Below are 15,887 nucleotides of genomic sequence, written 5' to 3'. Positions count from 1 at the left end.
GGGCTCTTTTCTTCCGGGGCAAAAATGTGCACATACCCTGCCTCAGGCCTAGCCCCGTCCTCAGAACCAAGTCCTGCGTCTCTCTAGCCCGAATTTCAGAACCAAATTTCTGAACGTGGAGAAGCTGAAGCAGAAACACGCCCCTATACAGCTCCAGGAAACTCATGGTTCTCGGTCTTCCCGGTAGCGACAGCCCCAAGGATCGGAAAAGACACATCTCCCACCGGAGGACTGGAGGGACGTGACATCACACGTGGACAGTATTTCTAGGGTGATCACAAGCCTCTCAGGCACCCACACCCATCCCATCTCCCGGCTGCGATGACTGCACTTCCATCCAGGTCCCACTGGCTTTAGGGTCAGTAGCTCCTTCTCAGAAGCTCACGCCTGCCCAGATTTTATACATCATTAAAGCACGACGGCCGTCGAGACTTCTGGGAAATGCAGTCCGTGAGAAGGCCGAGCATTGATTGGACGCGCAAGCGTCAGATACCTTTGCGCAGGCGCGTAGCTTTTCCGACCTGCAGAGGCGCCGTCTTCCTGGGTCCTGGGCTCTCTGTGCCAGAGGTGAGGGCTGTGGGTTTGTGTCTTCGAGATGCAGAGTGAGCGTAGCGGCTGTGAGAAAGAGACCCTGAGAACTTGGGGGAGGTGCTGTTGTAGTAGAACGGGGTGACGCGGCGCTGCCGGCCTCAGAGTGTGTGTGTGGCGACGTCTCTGCCCCATGAGAGGTGCGGACGCAAAGTTGTCTCTCCCCGACCCCCGCGTGTGCGTTTGTCCCGTGGATGCGGGCACTGTTCCAAGTGGTCTTTCAGGTGCACCTGCTAGTGGGTCCGACCCCAGCTTTCAGGTCGGAAGTTTGGAGCCTCCCTCCTGTCAACAAAAACTCCAGGAGAGCTTTCTGGAAGATGAAAGAGTGTTTGTTGTTCAGAAATGGTTTGCAGGCCAAGGAGACAGAGCCTCCGAGATAAACCGCGGGGGAGTTGGAGCAGAGGTCTTAAAGGCACAATCCTCAAGAAGCGGATCTTTGAGGAGATTGGCTGTACAGGACGCAAAGCCACAAGTATACGTTATACATTTTACGATTACTTAGAGCAACCGAGCTTTCTAGCTTCCATTAATTCATGGTCAGCAGGTAGAGTTAGGAGTCACGCCACATCGATAGCAGGACATGTCACAAGACAGGGACCATTGCCTCGGTTTCCCTTGGAGCTTGTAAAACAAAATAAAACAAGTAATCATTAAACGGACAAAACTGAGTGTGCAGTTTGTCATGTAGACAGTTCAAACTGCAAAGCTGCTTAGTCACTCAAGCAGAGCCAGCGACCAAATTGCAAGAAGGTCCAGATAATTGGCCACAAAGTTATATTAACTTTGCTCCTCCGGTCCCTTCTTTCCATAACAGATGCTTAATAAGCATGAGTGGAATCAACACTAAATCTAGGTTGCCGCTCTCTCCAGTCCCACCCCCTTTCTCAGAAACCACCTCAAGTTGTCTCCTTTAGCTCTCTGACTTGGGCCTCAGCATAAGTGATGGGGGATCTTCATGGAAGAAGTTGCGTAGAGGATCAGGACAAGACACATAGACAGGATGGATTGTATGGGTCTAATCTGGGGACTGACCAGAATAAAATTATTTGGGGACTGTTATTCTAGAGACCATTATCCAGGACTAGAGAAAGGGAGAGACTAGTGGTAGGGAACCAGTTAGGAATGGTTGGCAGTGATAGTAGTCCTGAAGCAGGTTATAGACCTCCATTATGATGGTGTCAGTGGTAGGGTAAGATACAAATGACACTACAAAAGAAGAGTCAAAAGGACTTGGTGACTAAGTAGGTTTGGGGGGAAGTGAGCAAGGTAGGACTTTGAATTTGGTGCACCTGAGAGGACACTAGAACATCTGATAGAAATGAAAAACCAGGGAGACGAGTTGATGTGGTGAGTTGCAGAGGGGAACACGGTTTTGAGATGCTGGAAGAATGCCTCATTCCAAATTGCAGTCACTTGGGAATGCAAGGTTTGCAGGAGTTTGCAGGAGGAATTGGGACTAGGCTAGGGAACCATCTCTGTAGAGTTGGCAAATGGAGTGCCAGGTGTGAGCGGACTTTCAGAGGGATAGCAAGAAGAATATTGTACAAGGACTGAGCCTTGGGCAACATCTGTGTTCCCAGGGCAAGACTGAGAAAAACAGTCATAGGAGGTGACAGTGTTGGTGGGAAGAAGGAAGTCAGGCTAATGCAGTATCATAGCAGCCACAGCAACTACTTGAAGCAGAAACTTGTCCAAACAGTCAAAAGCTGCAGAGAAAAGGACTATTGGAATTAGACATCGAAATGCATTGGTAATTTACAAGTGTGTAGTTTCAGGGTGTGTGAGGGATGGCAAGAGCAGCATAACAAATTCAAGAAGAGTAGGTGGTGAGGACATGGAGTGGATAGGTATGTATTACTCATCCCAGTAGTTTGGTCATGAAAGGAGAACCTAAATGAGAACTTTTGCTAGAGAGAGGCCTTGGGATTCAGTGAAGTAGTTTCAGTTAGAGGAGGTTGTATCTGTTAAAACATATGAGAAGAAGGTTCTGGAGAGATGGGAAATGCTGGACAAAGACTGGGTGATACAGGGAGCGGGTTCTGGAGGAGAGAACAGTAGTGGAAAAGAAAGTAGAACACAGGTCTGACACTAAGGTAAAGCCCTGAAGACACAGACATTTGTTGACATCACATCCCCTGCTGCCTAGCGAAGCAGGTACTTGGAAATATTTGAATGGTAGGATTAATGGGTTCGGGATGGGCAGAAGAAAGGAGAGGAGCTTCATTTATTGAACAGGCTGTAAGAGAAATGCTTTATGTTAATTGTCTCACTATTTACAACTGCTCTGTGAAGTCGGTGTTAAACAACTGGGGGTCAAGTGTCAGCTTCAGCAATCTGCCCAGGCTGCTAAGTCCAGGCATGGAATGCTTTCTACCCCAGCACCCTGCTGCCCTGGGAACTCACTACTGTGAGGCTCAGTATAGGAAAAGCCAGGGTTCTGTGAAATTGAATAGGAGCCTGAGGTTTGAGTAGCAACAGAGCTAGGACAGGAACAGTAAAAGCTTTCTAGTCACGTGCTCATTTGAAGATAGAATAAGAATTTGAAGAGTGTTTTCTCCAGAAACACTCTGAGATCCAGGGATAGCGCTGTGCCAAGCACTCTTTATAAGGATAGTTTAATTCCATCCTCATAAATCAATAAGGTGGGTACTGTGTTATAGCTTAGGAAATTTAGGCTTAGTGAGAGCTGAGAGAGAATTTGAACCCAGGTCTGTCTAGCAGTTTTTAACTGCTATGCAATAATGATTTATTTTCATGAAAAGATAGCACAGTGCCTGGTCAATAACAAATGCAAATGCTCAATAAATGCTGGTTATTAATATGATATTCAGTAGTGATCCATTGTATGGATGGGCTGGGTCCTAAGTGAATCAAGTCTCCTATTTAGAAACTTAGGATATTTCAGACTTTTCCTATATTCATGTACAGATTAAATGAGATTACACATGCAAACTGCTTAGGAGGCTTCCACACATAGTCGTCAGTAAAGGTTAGTGTTAATGATGGTTAAGAAAAAGCTTTGTATATTTTCTTACTTATTTCCTTAGGATAAACTCCTAGGGGATAATTGCTGGGGCAAGGAACACGTGTATTTCAAGGCCCTTGATACAAATTGCTATGATCTTTCTAAATTTGATGGTGACACTTCCATGCTTAAATCCCTCAGTGAGCCCCATGCCATGTATGGAAAAGGGATCATACCAAGCCCCACTGGATCTAGCTGGCTCTGCCTGCCTCTCCAGCCTTGCCATCTCCCACAGCCCTGCTCACAGCCCAGACATCTGCCAGTCTAAACCAGTCACGGCAGTTAATCCTTCCCATGTAAAGACCTGCCTCCTTGTTTTTGAAAACTTGGTGTTTTTCCTCCCTAAAATGTTCCATCACCTCCCCCAAATCACAACTTATTTTAGATCCCACTTCTGCCCAGAAACCTGCCCTGTTCCTCCTCCCTCCTGACTGGGTTAGGTGAGCTTTCAATGTGCTCTCGTAGTTTGCTGTGCATCTCCCTTTGTGGCACTTACTTGTCCTGCAGTGAAATATTTCGGTCACTCGTTTGTCCTGTGTGCTAGGCTAGAAGCTTTTGGAGGACAAGAACAGTGTCATATAGTTTTGGGGTTTGATATAGTTGGTGCTGAATTAATGTTGGTTGGAACATGCATGAACACATAATGAAGAGCAGTGAATGTGTTCCCTCAACTACAGGAGAGTAGTCCAGGAGCAACACCCCTTTCTCTTTCATGGGAGCATTCCTGGTCCACTCACGAAGCCTGGCAGTGCTGGATTAACTGTGTTTTAATTAGACTCTTGACTGTAAGAAACTGAGACATAGTCCCCTAACTCAAAGGGAGATCAGGGATAAGGATTTACACATGGCCTAAGAGGGTTAGAGTCATGGAAATCCAAGAATAAATAAGAATAAAGAAGGCTGGTCTCTATGCACATCAGAGCCCAGGGGTGGGACTAGGTGAATTGAGGGACTTCAGGACCGTGAATCCGGAGTCTTCGCTTCAGTGCTTCACCACCAGTGCGACCAGGTTGCTTTCCCCTGCCGGTGTCTGGTCCCACCTCCCACATGCTCATGGGTTCTGCTTCCTGGTATCTTTGGCCCCCCTGGTCTTTGTGGCTACTTCTGTCCCTCATGATGTCCTTTCAGCTCATCACCCACTTGGCCTTAGATTTCTTAGTTCACCTTTCTGAGGAAGGATGTTACCTCTTCAAGGCAGACCACACCTGTCTGCCGGTCAGCTGTGCGTTGCCCACTTGCGGCTCCAGGAGTGAACAGACCATGCTACCCGCAGGCTGCTCCTTTTAGCACGGGGTTTTGAGGGGGGCACTTGTCTTTTGAAGAGGCTGTGGGTATTTACGTGCCATGTGTTATCCATGTAGTCATTCATAAAACTTCTTACACTTTTTACCCAGGAACATTTAGAGCGATGCTGAATGTGAATTTGTAAATACAGTATGAGCCTCACTATGTTTTTGACTCACAGAGGCAGAGTTCTGCACCTGGGATCATGGTAACACAAGCAGCACATTGTGTTTGTTGTGTTTGGAATCGATGACTCCTGACCTAGTTCTGGGGTGGGGTGGGCTTGCCCCCTGCTGTGCTCCACTTCCCTCCCCTTTGTGTAAGTTATCAAGTTAAGGATGGGCATATAACTTGCTAGTATGTGGAGATTTCTTGCTTCCTGGGTCAGGAAACTACAAAACACAACTGACCTTTCTCATCCTTTCTTTCTCATCCCACACCTCAGCCTCATCAGGACTCTGCCCTTTGCTACCAGGAGAGCACGCAGGAGGGGATGGCTGCTGCGGCCCCAACCGCTGGGTGCCAGGTGAGGCACTCTGTTTCTGAAGCACCTTGTTAGCTTCCAGGATATGACACTTTTCTTTCTCTGCCCTGGAGCATCTTTGATCAGACCCAGCCAGGGAGCTGAAAGGTTCATAGGGAGTACATCCTTCCCCTTTGGCTTCTGGTGTCCTTCAGTGATCTTTTCTTCTCTTGAACATGTGCTCACTAGCCTGTCACCAGGTGACAGCCCCAGTGTGGCCTTTGCTGTGTGATTTTGCCTTCAAAATGATGGTATGGGTCTGATTGGAAGGTTTGGGGACAGTTGGCTGCTTCTCATCCTGACTCCCTTAGTATATCCATGTGCAGACTTAGGGCAGGCCCCCAATGCCCCAGCAGGGTAGGACACATGCTGGGCGGTGCCTCCGGGAGCTCGCAAGTCCTGAGGACAGTTTGGTGTGGGTAGACAGGTGCCTGCCCATTCCCACCCAAGGCAGAGGGTCTAGAATGCCATGCTCTGGCTTAGAACTTCTGCAGGCACCCTGGAGACTCGTCTGGGGTTTTAGGGTGGGGGAGATGCAATCTTACCAAATCTCAAAGCATAGAGTGGATTGAGAGGGATCCCAGCGACTGTCTAATCAACATCGTTACTTTAAGGATTTGTGAACAAAGACAATGGGCGAAATTTGAATAAAGTTGTAAGTTAGATAATAGTAAAATATCAATGCTATTTTCTTGATTTTTATAATTCTGTGATTATACGAGAGAATGTCTTGTTTTTACAAAATATACACTAAAATATTTATGAGTAGAGGAACGTCATATTTGCAAGTTACTCTCAAGTTCAGGAAGAAGACAGGAGAATGGCTATGTACTGAAGAGAGACAGGAAGGTAAAGCAAATGTGGAAAATGTTAATGTTTAGGGAGGCTGGGTGAAAGGTCCACGGGGGCTCTTTGTTCCTTTCGTGCAAGTTTTCTGTAAGGCTGAAGAAAGAGCCCGGTCCTCAGAGGCTCAGCCATGACGCTAGGGTGTGGGGTTAGGACTAAGGGACATTGTGCCATTTTCCCCAAGTGTGTCAGAGCCCCACTTGTCAGAACCATTCTCCATACACACACATCCTCCAGGGCTGTCACCTTTATGACAGTTTTGTCTGGTCCATGTAAAGAGAAGGGTTATGAGTAAGGGAGAGTGTTATTGTTTCCAGAGCATAGTGACGTTCGCAGATGTGGCCGTGATCTTCACAGATGAAGAGTGGAGGCATCTGGTCCCCATTCAGAGGGACCTCTACAAGGAGGTGATGCTGGAGACCTATGAGAGCATCGTGTTCCTGGGTAAGGAGAATACCCCCTAAGGAGGTGGCCTCTGCTGGGTTGATGTGGGGTTAGGGGCTGGTAAGCAGATACCGCTCCTCCTGCCTGACCTTGAACCCCTGGGAAGCAGAGGGAAGAACAGGAGGGTGCAGCCTTGGTGTGAGCGACAGCCATCTACCTACTCCCAAACCGTGCATGGGGCAATGGCAACAGGCTCCCTTGTTCCGCAGCCTGGGCCTGCCAGGGAGCCAGCCCCTCAGGGCCACCAGAGGCTGAGTTTTGTGTGTCCAGCTCTTCCCCCAACTCACCAGCCCAGTGACCAACACAGCTCCATCCCAAGGATGGCAGTGGGCAGGGAGCCAGCTTGCTCAGGGAACATCCCTCTTCAGAGGAGCAGAGGAAGGAGAGAAGGGTACCCTCTGACAGAGGGGCTGTGGGGGCGCTACAAGGTGGTGCCTCATAGTGAGTCACCAGAAGTGTGTCTGATTTTGAATATCAGTCTTAAGTGCCACCTAGATGCCCACAGAAGGCACTTCATAGTTAGAGACCTGCATGACAAGGAGAGTCAAGAACCACTGCTGTTGTCAGGTGTTTGTGAGAGGTAGAGTGGGGCTCCTTTAGGTGGTGAGGACTTCTCAGGAGCTTCCAGAATAAGAGGCTACAAGACCATAGATTCAGAAACAGGCTTAAAATAAGCAGCACATGGCAGTAAAAGGAAACACATTGCAGATTTCATGCAAGACTAGTCAAAATAGCAAGTGTAATACTCCCCAATTAGCTTAAATGGGCCAGATATGGAAAACAGTGTTCAGGGAGTATGAGGGAGACTGCTGGGCCTTTGTCACTGGCTTTAGCGGGAATACAGAAGTCCTCAGGTCAGGGACAGGCAGGCGAGGGGAGCCGATGGGTGTGGCTACTTTGTCAGCAGAGAATCAGCATGCCACCAGATAGGTGATCCCTGGGCCCAGTAAGAAAGTGCCTTTCCTTTCCAAGTTGGGTCCACTGCAAGGGAAGTTTAGACCTCAAGACTGTTTCTAGGAGGGGGATCTGTTTATTTCTGTAATCAAAAAGGACAGGTTCACTCCCAAAAATTTGTCCCAAAGAAATAATAGGATTAGCATAGCAGCCCATGTGGTACACAAGCTCATGTCATTGTTTGTTGACAGCAAAACATTAAAAACAGCTTGAAATGTCTCAGAGTAAATAAATTAATTATCCCATAAAGAATAATATGTAGGCATTAAAATGGTGAGGTAGATCTGTGCTAACTGAAATAAAATATTTTTAATTAATTATGTGAAAAAAACAAGTTTACAAATAAACATTATATCATTACCTGGTTTTTAACAATGTATCTACAGGTATCTTTTGGTATCCAAATGAATAGAAAGAAAGAAATGGATACGAAGTACAAAAGGTGATTTTTCTTTTGACTTCTAATTTTTCTACAATGAACATGACCCACTTTAAATAAAAGCATAATAAGAAAGGGTCAACAGATGAACAAAAACAGGCACTTTCATTATACATTTTTACTCAAGATGGGCTCTTTTCATTGTTATCTTCCCTGAGCCAAGGACCCATTCCTCCCATCCTATCAATGCTAATGCCAAGAGCGTCCCATTTGTCTCCAGGGGGAATCAGACACTTTCACCTGAGGGGATTTTATCAGCATCTTGACCAAGTGCCCCTTTTTCTGTGTTAGACCCTCAGTATTGACCTCCACCCAGATGTCCCTGCATCTTCTGTGTTACTCTGTCCTCTGCACTCTCACGTGCATGGTCTGCCTTGTGCATTTCTCTCCAAAAGTCCTAGAGGCTGAGATTAAGCTTTGGAGTGGTCCTGTATTTTCGTCACATGCCTGGCTTGTTTCTCTCTCCATGAGCAGGACTTCCCGTTCCTCAGCCTGATGTGATTTTCCAGTTGAACAGAGCAGATAAGCCTTGGATTATTGAACTTCGTGGATCTGAGGAGAGAGGCTGTCCAGGGGGTGCTTCTCTAGGTAACTGCATATGAGCGGGGCAGGGCAGAGTTTGTTTTGTTCCATGGTTGTTATTTGGGGGTGTGTGAAAGGGAGTGTTAGCTCTCACCTTTTACGCAAATGTAAATCTTCTGCTGTAGTGCTGTTCTCTGTCACCCACCAGCTTTCATTTTCTCTCCACACCTGAAAGTATTATTCATCTTCACTCACCAAAGACTATTTTCTCAGACTTGTCACATTGCGCATTCACAGTTGAACACTTTGCATACTCTCCTAATTGTCCTGCCATGCTCCCAGTGGGAATTCTCTTTCCTGAGATGTCCACTGTCAGTTCTGTTCTCTGCCTTCTTCGTTCTCAAAATCAGGTCTTTCCATTAAAGTATATCACTCTTTGTGGGAGCAAGAAATGCAGTGACTGTATTAGTTTTCAGATTTTTCATGTTATTTCTTTCTGCTGCAATATCGCTTAGTGCAGGAAAGACACTGCATCTATGTTTTCTGTCTGTTTCAGACTGGGAGACTAAGCCTGAAATTCAAGGTGCTTCAGAAGACAAAATATCAGAAGGCACATCTAGAGAAAAGCTCGGAAGAAAAAGTCCTCTGTGTTCTAAATTTAAAGTTCGTGCCCTGGAAGGTGGGCTGGAAGCAGAGAAGGAAGGCTGTGCAGTGGAAATTTGCAAGAAACCCTTTTCCAAGGAGGACAGCTTGTGGCAAGGGTCGACCCCTCCTAAGAAAATTCTCACTAAGGACAGAGGCCAGGAATGCAGCAATTGTGGCAAGACCTTTTTTGACCACTCATCCCTTATCCGCCATCAGAGGACTCACACAGGAGAGAAGCCCTATGACTGTCATGAGTGTGGGAAAGCCTTTTTCAACCGTTCGTCCTTAACTGTACATCAGCGAATTCACACTGGAGAGAAGCCCTTTAAGTGTGGCGAGTGTGGGAAAGTCTTCAGTCACAGGTGCAGTCTCAGCAGACATCTGATGTCACACACGGGGGAAAGCCCATACGAGTGCAGTGTGTGTGGAAAAGCTTTTTTCGACCGTTCATCCCTGACTGTTCATCAGCGAATTCACACCGGGGAGAAGCCGTTTAAATGCAGCGAGTGTGGGAAAGCTTTCTTTGACCGTTCATCCCTCACTCGGCATCAGAGAATTCATACCGGAGAAAGCCCTTATGAATGCAGTCAGTGTGGGAAAGCCTTCAGCCAGAAAAGCATTCTTACACGACACCAGCTAATCCACACTGGCAGGAAGCCTTATGAATGTAACGAGTGTGGGAAAGCTTTTTATGGTGTCTCATCCTTAAATAGACATCAAAAAGCTCATGCTGGAGAGCCTCGCTACCAGTGCAGCGAGTGTGGGAAAGCGTTTTTTGACCGCTCATCGCTTACGCAGCATCAGAAGATTCACACTGGAGACAAGCCCTATGAGTGCAGTGAGTGTGGGAAAGCCTTTAGCCAGAGAAGCCGGCTCACGCGGCATCAAAGGGTTCACACAGGGGAGAAACCCTTTGAATGCAGTGTGTGTGGGAAAGTTTTCAGTTCTAAGTCGTCAGTTATTCAACATCAGCGGCGTTATGCCAAACAGGGAATAGACTGAGTTGGGTGAAAGCTTTAGTCAAAAGACCTCTGTGAAAATTTAAAATAGGTCTTCCTCATCTTAAACAAATCCTGTCACTCAGTCATTCTACCTATTCTGGCTACTACTGTCCTTTCCTGCCTCTGCTACCATAGTGCTTGAATAAAATCTCTCTTTACCTACTATGTTCTAGAATTGAACTGAGTTGCCGGAAATTAGGGTGCGACTCTTGCAGAAGTTTGTCAGACGACAGGATAAATGTTAGAGGCGATCCTCAGACACCTCTGGTCTGGGGCGCTAGGTCTCACTGCACTTTACATAACTGGAGGCCACAGCAGGAGGGGAAAGGCGAAATGATATCAGAGCAGGACTGGTGTTTCCAGAATAGTTCCTCTCTAGGAGCGCTTTTTGGAACTGACTTTGTTCATTTGTGTCCCAGCTTTTAGATTTCTTAATATGCTACTACAAATAGCTAGCACTTATTCAGTGCTTATTACAGGGTAAGCACTCAGTCGGAGTTCTACAGAGGGTTATTTGGTCCGTCCCCTCGATGACCCTGTGAAGTGGGTATGGCTACTACCTGCACTTTACAGATGAGCAAGTGGAGTTTAGAGGGGTTAAATAACTTGCCCAAGATGAAGCCAGGTCTTCAATAAAGGTCTACCTTCAAATTCTATTCCCTTTACCATTATGTTGTAAGGTTTGTTTTATAATTTATGTACATGTATTATCTCCTCAACTAGATCGTAAGCACTTGGAGGCATGACTTATGTCTTTGTATGTCACACAGTGCCTTACAAATAACAGGAGCTCAATAAATATTTATCAGAATAATAATTTTTCTTCTTACCCAGTTTTATTTAAAGCACCTCTTGGATTCATCCTTTTCTCTGAATTCTGTCTAGCCTATACCTCCATCATCTCAGACTCCCACTACTACAGTTGTCACTTTCTGATTCAAATTCTCCCCTCTTTGTCATCAAAGAGGGGTATATTCAGCTATGCTTCCATAATATGTAAACCCCCAAATAAAGGTTCCTTTCTCATGGAAACTCTGAGGTGAGTTGGCCTGCTTTACTCCATCATGATCCAGAACACGTTGCCTACAAGGTCATCATGGGAGAGAAAGCCAGAGGATTCTGCGGGGTATTTTTAAGGGCCATCACTTCTGTCCACATCTCACAAGCCAGAACCCAGCACCAAGAAGCTAGGAAAGTATTTGGTCAACATCAACAGCTTCTGTCGTGGTTACATTTTACATATTACTGTTAGGCCCATCTTTCCAAATGACCCCTTCCTGTCCATCCTTACCTTCCTCAGGACCCCAAACTGCTCCTCAGTTAGTGAAAGCTCTGAATACTTAGGTTTGCCTTGATGTCATCCCACATTGCTGAATTTTTAAATCCTGACTCCCCAAATTCATTCTCTCGGCCCAGCACAATATTTTTATTTTTAAAGATCAGGCATTAGGCAACTTTGACTCCAGGAATCTGCTTAAGATAAAATCCAGAGAAGACTTGATTCTGAAAGGCTCTCTGCAACCCAGATGGCCCTGCATGGAGCCCAGGGGGCCAAGATGCATTTCTCCTGGGAGTTATGGTCAGATTCAAGAAGCTGCATTGCCAAACAACCCTCCCCATCCTACCGACATCCCTTTTGATCTTGGCCCACCTTTCTTCCAGCAGATGAGCAGCAGGGAAGACTTCATGTGTAGACTTCTGAAGAAGCTTGAGGAAAACAGTACAGAATCTATTAGAGTGGGTAATACCTGATATTATTTAATAATGTTAAGTAGAAAATAAAAGAGACTATTGGCAGCCTTTTGGCTGATGACCATCTCTGAGTTCTGAATCTTTCATTACCGCCTTACTAAATGCAAAACAAGGATCAAGTATTTCCCTAAAATATTCTAGCATTGTCAGCAAGATGAGACTAGAACAAACTCAGAATTCTAACAGACTTGAATACAGAGATAATTGAAAAAGTGGGGACACACATTTAATAGTTCTTCCTTTGTTTTAAATTTGGCATTCTGCAGAATATATTTTTTTTAAATGTGAAATACTGTTCCATATCCTGCTAAAAATTCTGAGAAAAATGGGCCTTTACCTTTTGCTTGGCATTTCACAATAGGCATGCAGTAGTGGAGGCCTTAAATTTTGAGGTTTTAGCTTCATCTGATGGCCATTAGTGGGATCTAATCTTGGAATTAGGAACTAATCAAGTTGAAAGTATGCTAACATTGAGACAGAAGGTGAAAGACTTCGTAGTGTTCATAGTGGTTTAGTCTAAGGCTTTAAAATGAGTTTCAAAGAAATGAAATAATCTCTCTGGCACTTAATAAGCCCTATCTGAATTTTAAAAGAATACTTCTCGCACAAGTTAACAGAAACACTCCATGAATCAGCTCCTCAAAGGAAAAGATCGATAATGCTAGAGAGCTTTGAGATACGGTAGAGAAAATCTGCATGCTGAATGAATGAGAACTTGAGTCCCAAATCAAACGCACTTTCTGAACTAGAAACTTCAGTAGGAAAATAAAACGTCAAGCTAATCTTGAATGAGGACTGCAAATTCCTTCACTGTTGTGCTATTAGTTCTTCATCCACTCTTCCTGCAGCTCCATGGAGCACTGATCTGGGCTCCCTGACCTGTGGCTCTTCTGACCTCTGGGCTTTGGTGGACCGACCTGTCACCCAACTATTCTTGTTTCTAGGGTGGTGGTGGTTTTTATGTTTGTTTTAATCTCATTGATGACAGATTCCTTAGCCTGACCCTGCCTACCCCAGACACACTGCCTTCCTTTTCTTATCACATCTTCACTCAGCTGCCAAAGGGAAAAATACTCATACCAAAACATTCTAAGTCCAGTTGCAATAACCAGCTGTAGCCATGGCAGCTGGGCAGGGTCCCAGGCTGAGTAAGCCAGCCACAATGAACTGGGAGATGGGGCTATGTCTAATCTCAAAAGATAACGCCAAGCAAGACTAACTCAAACTTGGCTCATCCACGTGTGGTCACCCTTTAGTACAAGCAGCAGACATGAGGATGTGACCGAAAGCCAGGCCACCAAGCTTTATTAGACATGACAGCCTTCTTGCCCTTGACATCAGTACCTGTGGAACCAAAATGCTGACTGTCCTATCCACACTACATAGTAGACACACATGTTGAGTTTCTCACACCTGCACCTGTGAGAATTCCTGCTTAGTAATAAAGCAGTAACCAGAGATCAGCTGAGAGCGTGGGCACCAAGATGAGAAGGATGGAGCCTTTGTGTCTAGGTATTTTTAAAAAGTGCAATTATTTTAACTTCTTGTGCCACATTGGCTCACCAGCAGATGAAGGGTAGAGAATTAGCATGGCACTCTCTCCTTTCATCTGAATAAGCAGGAAGCTGGGACTTTAGACAGGACAGATGGAGTGATGGTAAAGCCTAGCAGTAGAGGCCACAAAAATCAGTCCCCATGATGATCAAAGATCTGGCCCCTGGGACAGTGCCCGGCCTATTGAACATGTCATAGGGACCATGTGAAGATGTGGATTTCTTTCCATCGTCATGTGTATAAAACCTGTGCAAAGTCTGCAGAAGAGGCAAATGACCAAAGATCCCATGACCAGCAGTTCAACGTACTGAGCCATTTTATAGAACCTCGCAATCCACTTGTAATAGCTAAAGTGTTGATAATGAGCGCTAAGCAATATGTACTATGACAGAGGCTGTTGGTTGCCTACCTTGTAGTCATTATTCTTCTCTTCCTTAATAACAGGAAATGGGTCCATTCTGAGCAGTGGAGTGCCCAACTATATTTCTCAGACTCTCTTGCAGCAAAGTATCAAGCCAACAAAATGCTGCCATGTCAAATATCAGGCCAATGGTATATTAATATGATTGGAATTTGTTGGGCAGGATTTCAGGAAAGGCACCTTAAAAGACAGAGGGATAGCTAAGAAACTCCCTTTTTTGCCCTTGTCCTTCCTTTCTGTCTAACTGGAATGTGGATTTAATGGCTGGAGCTATAAACTGGGATTTGATCACATTTGTATGTTACAGTTTGCCCCCACTATCTGTTAAGCCCTGGGACATTCCAACATATAGTTGGTTCCCAAATGAGCAGCTTCGGCATCACTTAGGAACTTGTTAGAAATGCAAATTCTCAGGCCCCACCCAGACATCCTGATAGGGTGTTTTGTAGCACCATATTTAACAAGCCCTCTAGGCGATTCAGATCATGAGAGAGTTTGAGAACCTAGAGGCTGGGAAGAGAAGGAACTACTTAAGGAGACCAAGAAGGAATGACCAGTCAAGGAGGAAAACCAGAATGTTTCCAGGAGAGAGAACAGGAGAGAGAAGTCAGTTTTATCAACTGCTGTCAGTAGGTTCAGTGATATGACTGAGAACTGACCATTGATTTGGTTACAAGATGGGATTTCTGTGGCGGGGGATGATTAACAAAAGTTAAAAGGGTATCTCCTGGTGTCCAGACCTGTCAGTTGGTAGGGTCTTTAATAAACACCTTTTTTTTTTTTTAAGGAAACTGCTCACTCCTTACCTCCTGCTGATGGAAGGGTCCGGGACATCCTCTAGTTGTTCTTTGAGCTGGCAGAGTGGTGTTCTCCACATGTTCCCTTTCCTCCAGCTCTAGCCAACTGGACCAAAAGCAGCCAGCCTGGGGACCAGTTAGGTAAGTGTGGCTCTTTGTGCAGCAAAACCCTGGTATAATTAATAGGGGCTTATACAAAAGAGCAGTTTATATCTCTACTCTGAACAATACCCGGCTCAGTTCCTGCTGTTTGGTTGGTTCACCATTCTTAGGGCCTTGTCCTTTGTCCACATGCTCCTTGTCTGTGTTCCAGCCAGCACGGAGACTTCTCTTTCCCTTTAAGAATCACTTTTCCTTCATCCCCCTGGCAAGAGGTAGGCCTAGCGAAAAGTGGGGACTCTATTAGAGAAAGGACAAACGGACATTGCGACCTGTATCCAAACACGGAGAGTCAGGCTAATTTGATTGGGAATTTGAGCTGAATAGGAAATTGGTTATAGTGGGAAGACAAGCGAGAGCATGCACTAGCCTGACGATACCCCGGCCAGCGGCTCCCGAGCTGGTGGGAGTCTGCAGGACTTGCAGGTTCCAGGCTCCTGGAGGTCAGCCGGACCAGCGGGGACCTGGCTGTTTCTGTATTGCGGTGATTTACGGGACTGAGATTGTACTTGTCCTTACTCCAAGGTGCAGCTGGAATAAACATCCCGCGCTACATGAGGTAGTCTCCATTCCCGCCGGTACGCGCAGTAAAAGGTGCGATAAAGGGGCCTCCCCTCCGAGCGAACACAGCTGAGGGGGGACCGCTGGTAGTGGGGGCGCCGCCCTCAGCGGGGTCCAGCTATGGGGAGTGATGGTCCCAAGCAAGGAGCGGTTTGGCGTGGCCGGAGGCATCTTCTGGGGCCAGAGCCAAGAGTCGGCCTCAAGGAAGGGGTGGCTCTCCGGTTGCCTGGGAAAGGGCTTCCCAAGAGACCAAACGCCCCAGGCCGGGGGCCAACCAGCGTCCTCGCGGGAGACACTGCGCAGACCGCGGAGGGTTGCCTGACGCACGTGCCGCGGGGGCCTGTGGGACGCGGCGTCCGGTGATGCACCATG

At 46.3% G+C, this 15,887-nt stretch overlaps 1 protein-coding gene and 1 long non-coding RNA gene across 2 annotated transcripts; one reads left to right on the top strand and one right to left on the bottom strand.

The window, feature by feature from the left end:
* The first annotated feature begins 785 nt into the window (after window positions 1–785).
* Window positions 786–12,087, top strand: ZNF2 (zinc finger protein 2). Its single transcript, XM_039872577.1, has 5 exons — window positions 786–2,742; window positions 5,343–5,423; window positions 6,584–6,710; window positions 8,578–8,691; window positions 9,182–12,087. The coding sequence occupies exons 2-5, from the start codon at window positions 5,391–5,393 to the stop codon at window positions 10,270–10,272; spliced, it is 1,365 nt and encodes a 454-aa protein (XP_039728511.1). The 5' UTR covers window positions 786–2,742; window positions 5,343–5,390; the 3' UTR covers window positions 10,273–12,087.
* Window positions 7,936–15,862, bottom strand: LOC120610276 (uncharacterized). Its single transcript, XR_005654895.1, has 2 exons — window positions 14,805–15,862; window positions 7,936–11,978 (listed from the first exon to the last, which is right to left on the bottom strand). It is a non-coding gene; the product is annotated as an uncharacterized LOC120610276 (long non-coding RNA).
* Window positions 15,863–15,887: the final 25 nt, after the last annotated feature.

Source organism: Pteropus medius, unplaced genomic scaffold (genome assembly GCF_902729225.1).
Source record: "Pteropus medius unplaced genomic scaffold, Ma_sr-lr_union100, whole genome shotgun sequence".
Lineage (NCBI taxonomy): Eukaryota > Metazoa > Chordata > Mammalia > Chiroptera > Pteropodidae > Pteropus > Pteropus medius.
Note: the sequence above shows the minus strand (reverse complement) of the source record. Positions and strands in the feature narration are given on the sequence as shown.

Excerpts from the sequence above, each read along its gene's own strand:
- ZNF2 (XM_039872577.1), top strand. The coding sequence starts at position 5,391 with ATGGCTGCTGCGGCCCCAACCGCTGGGTGCCAG. Across the intron at positions 5,424-6,583 it reads CCCCAACCGCTGGGTGCCAG|AGCATAGTGACGTTCGCAGA; the intron begins GTGAGGCACTCT and ends TATTGTTTCCAG. Across the intron at positions 6,711-8,577 it reads TGAGAGCATCGTGTTCCTGG|GACTTCCCGTTCCTCAGCCT; the intron begins GTAAGGAGAATA and ends CTCCATGAGCAG.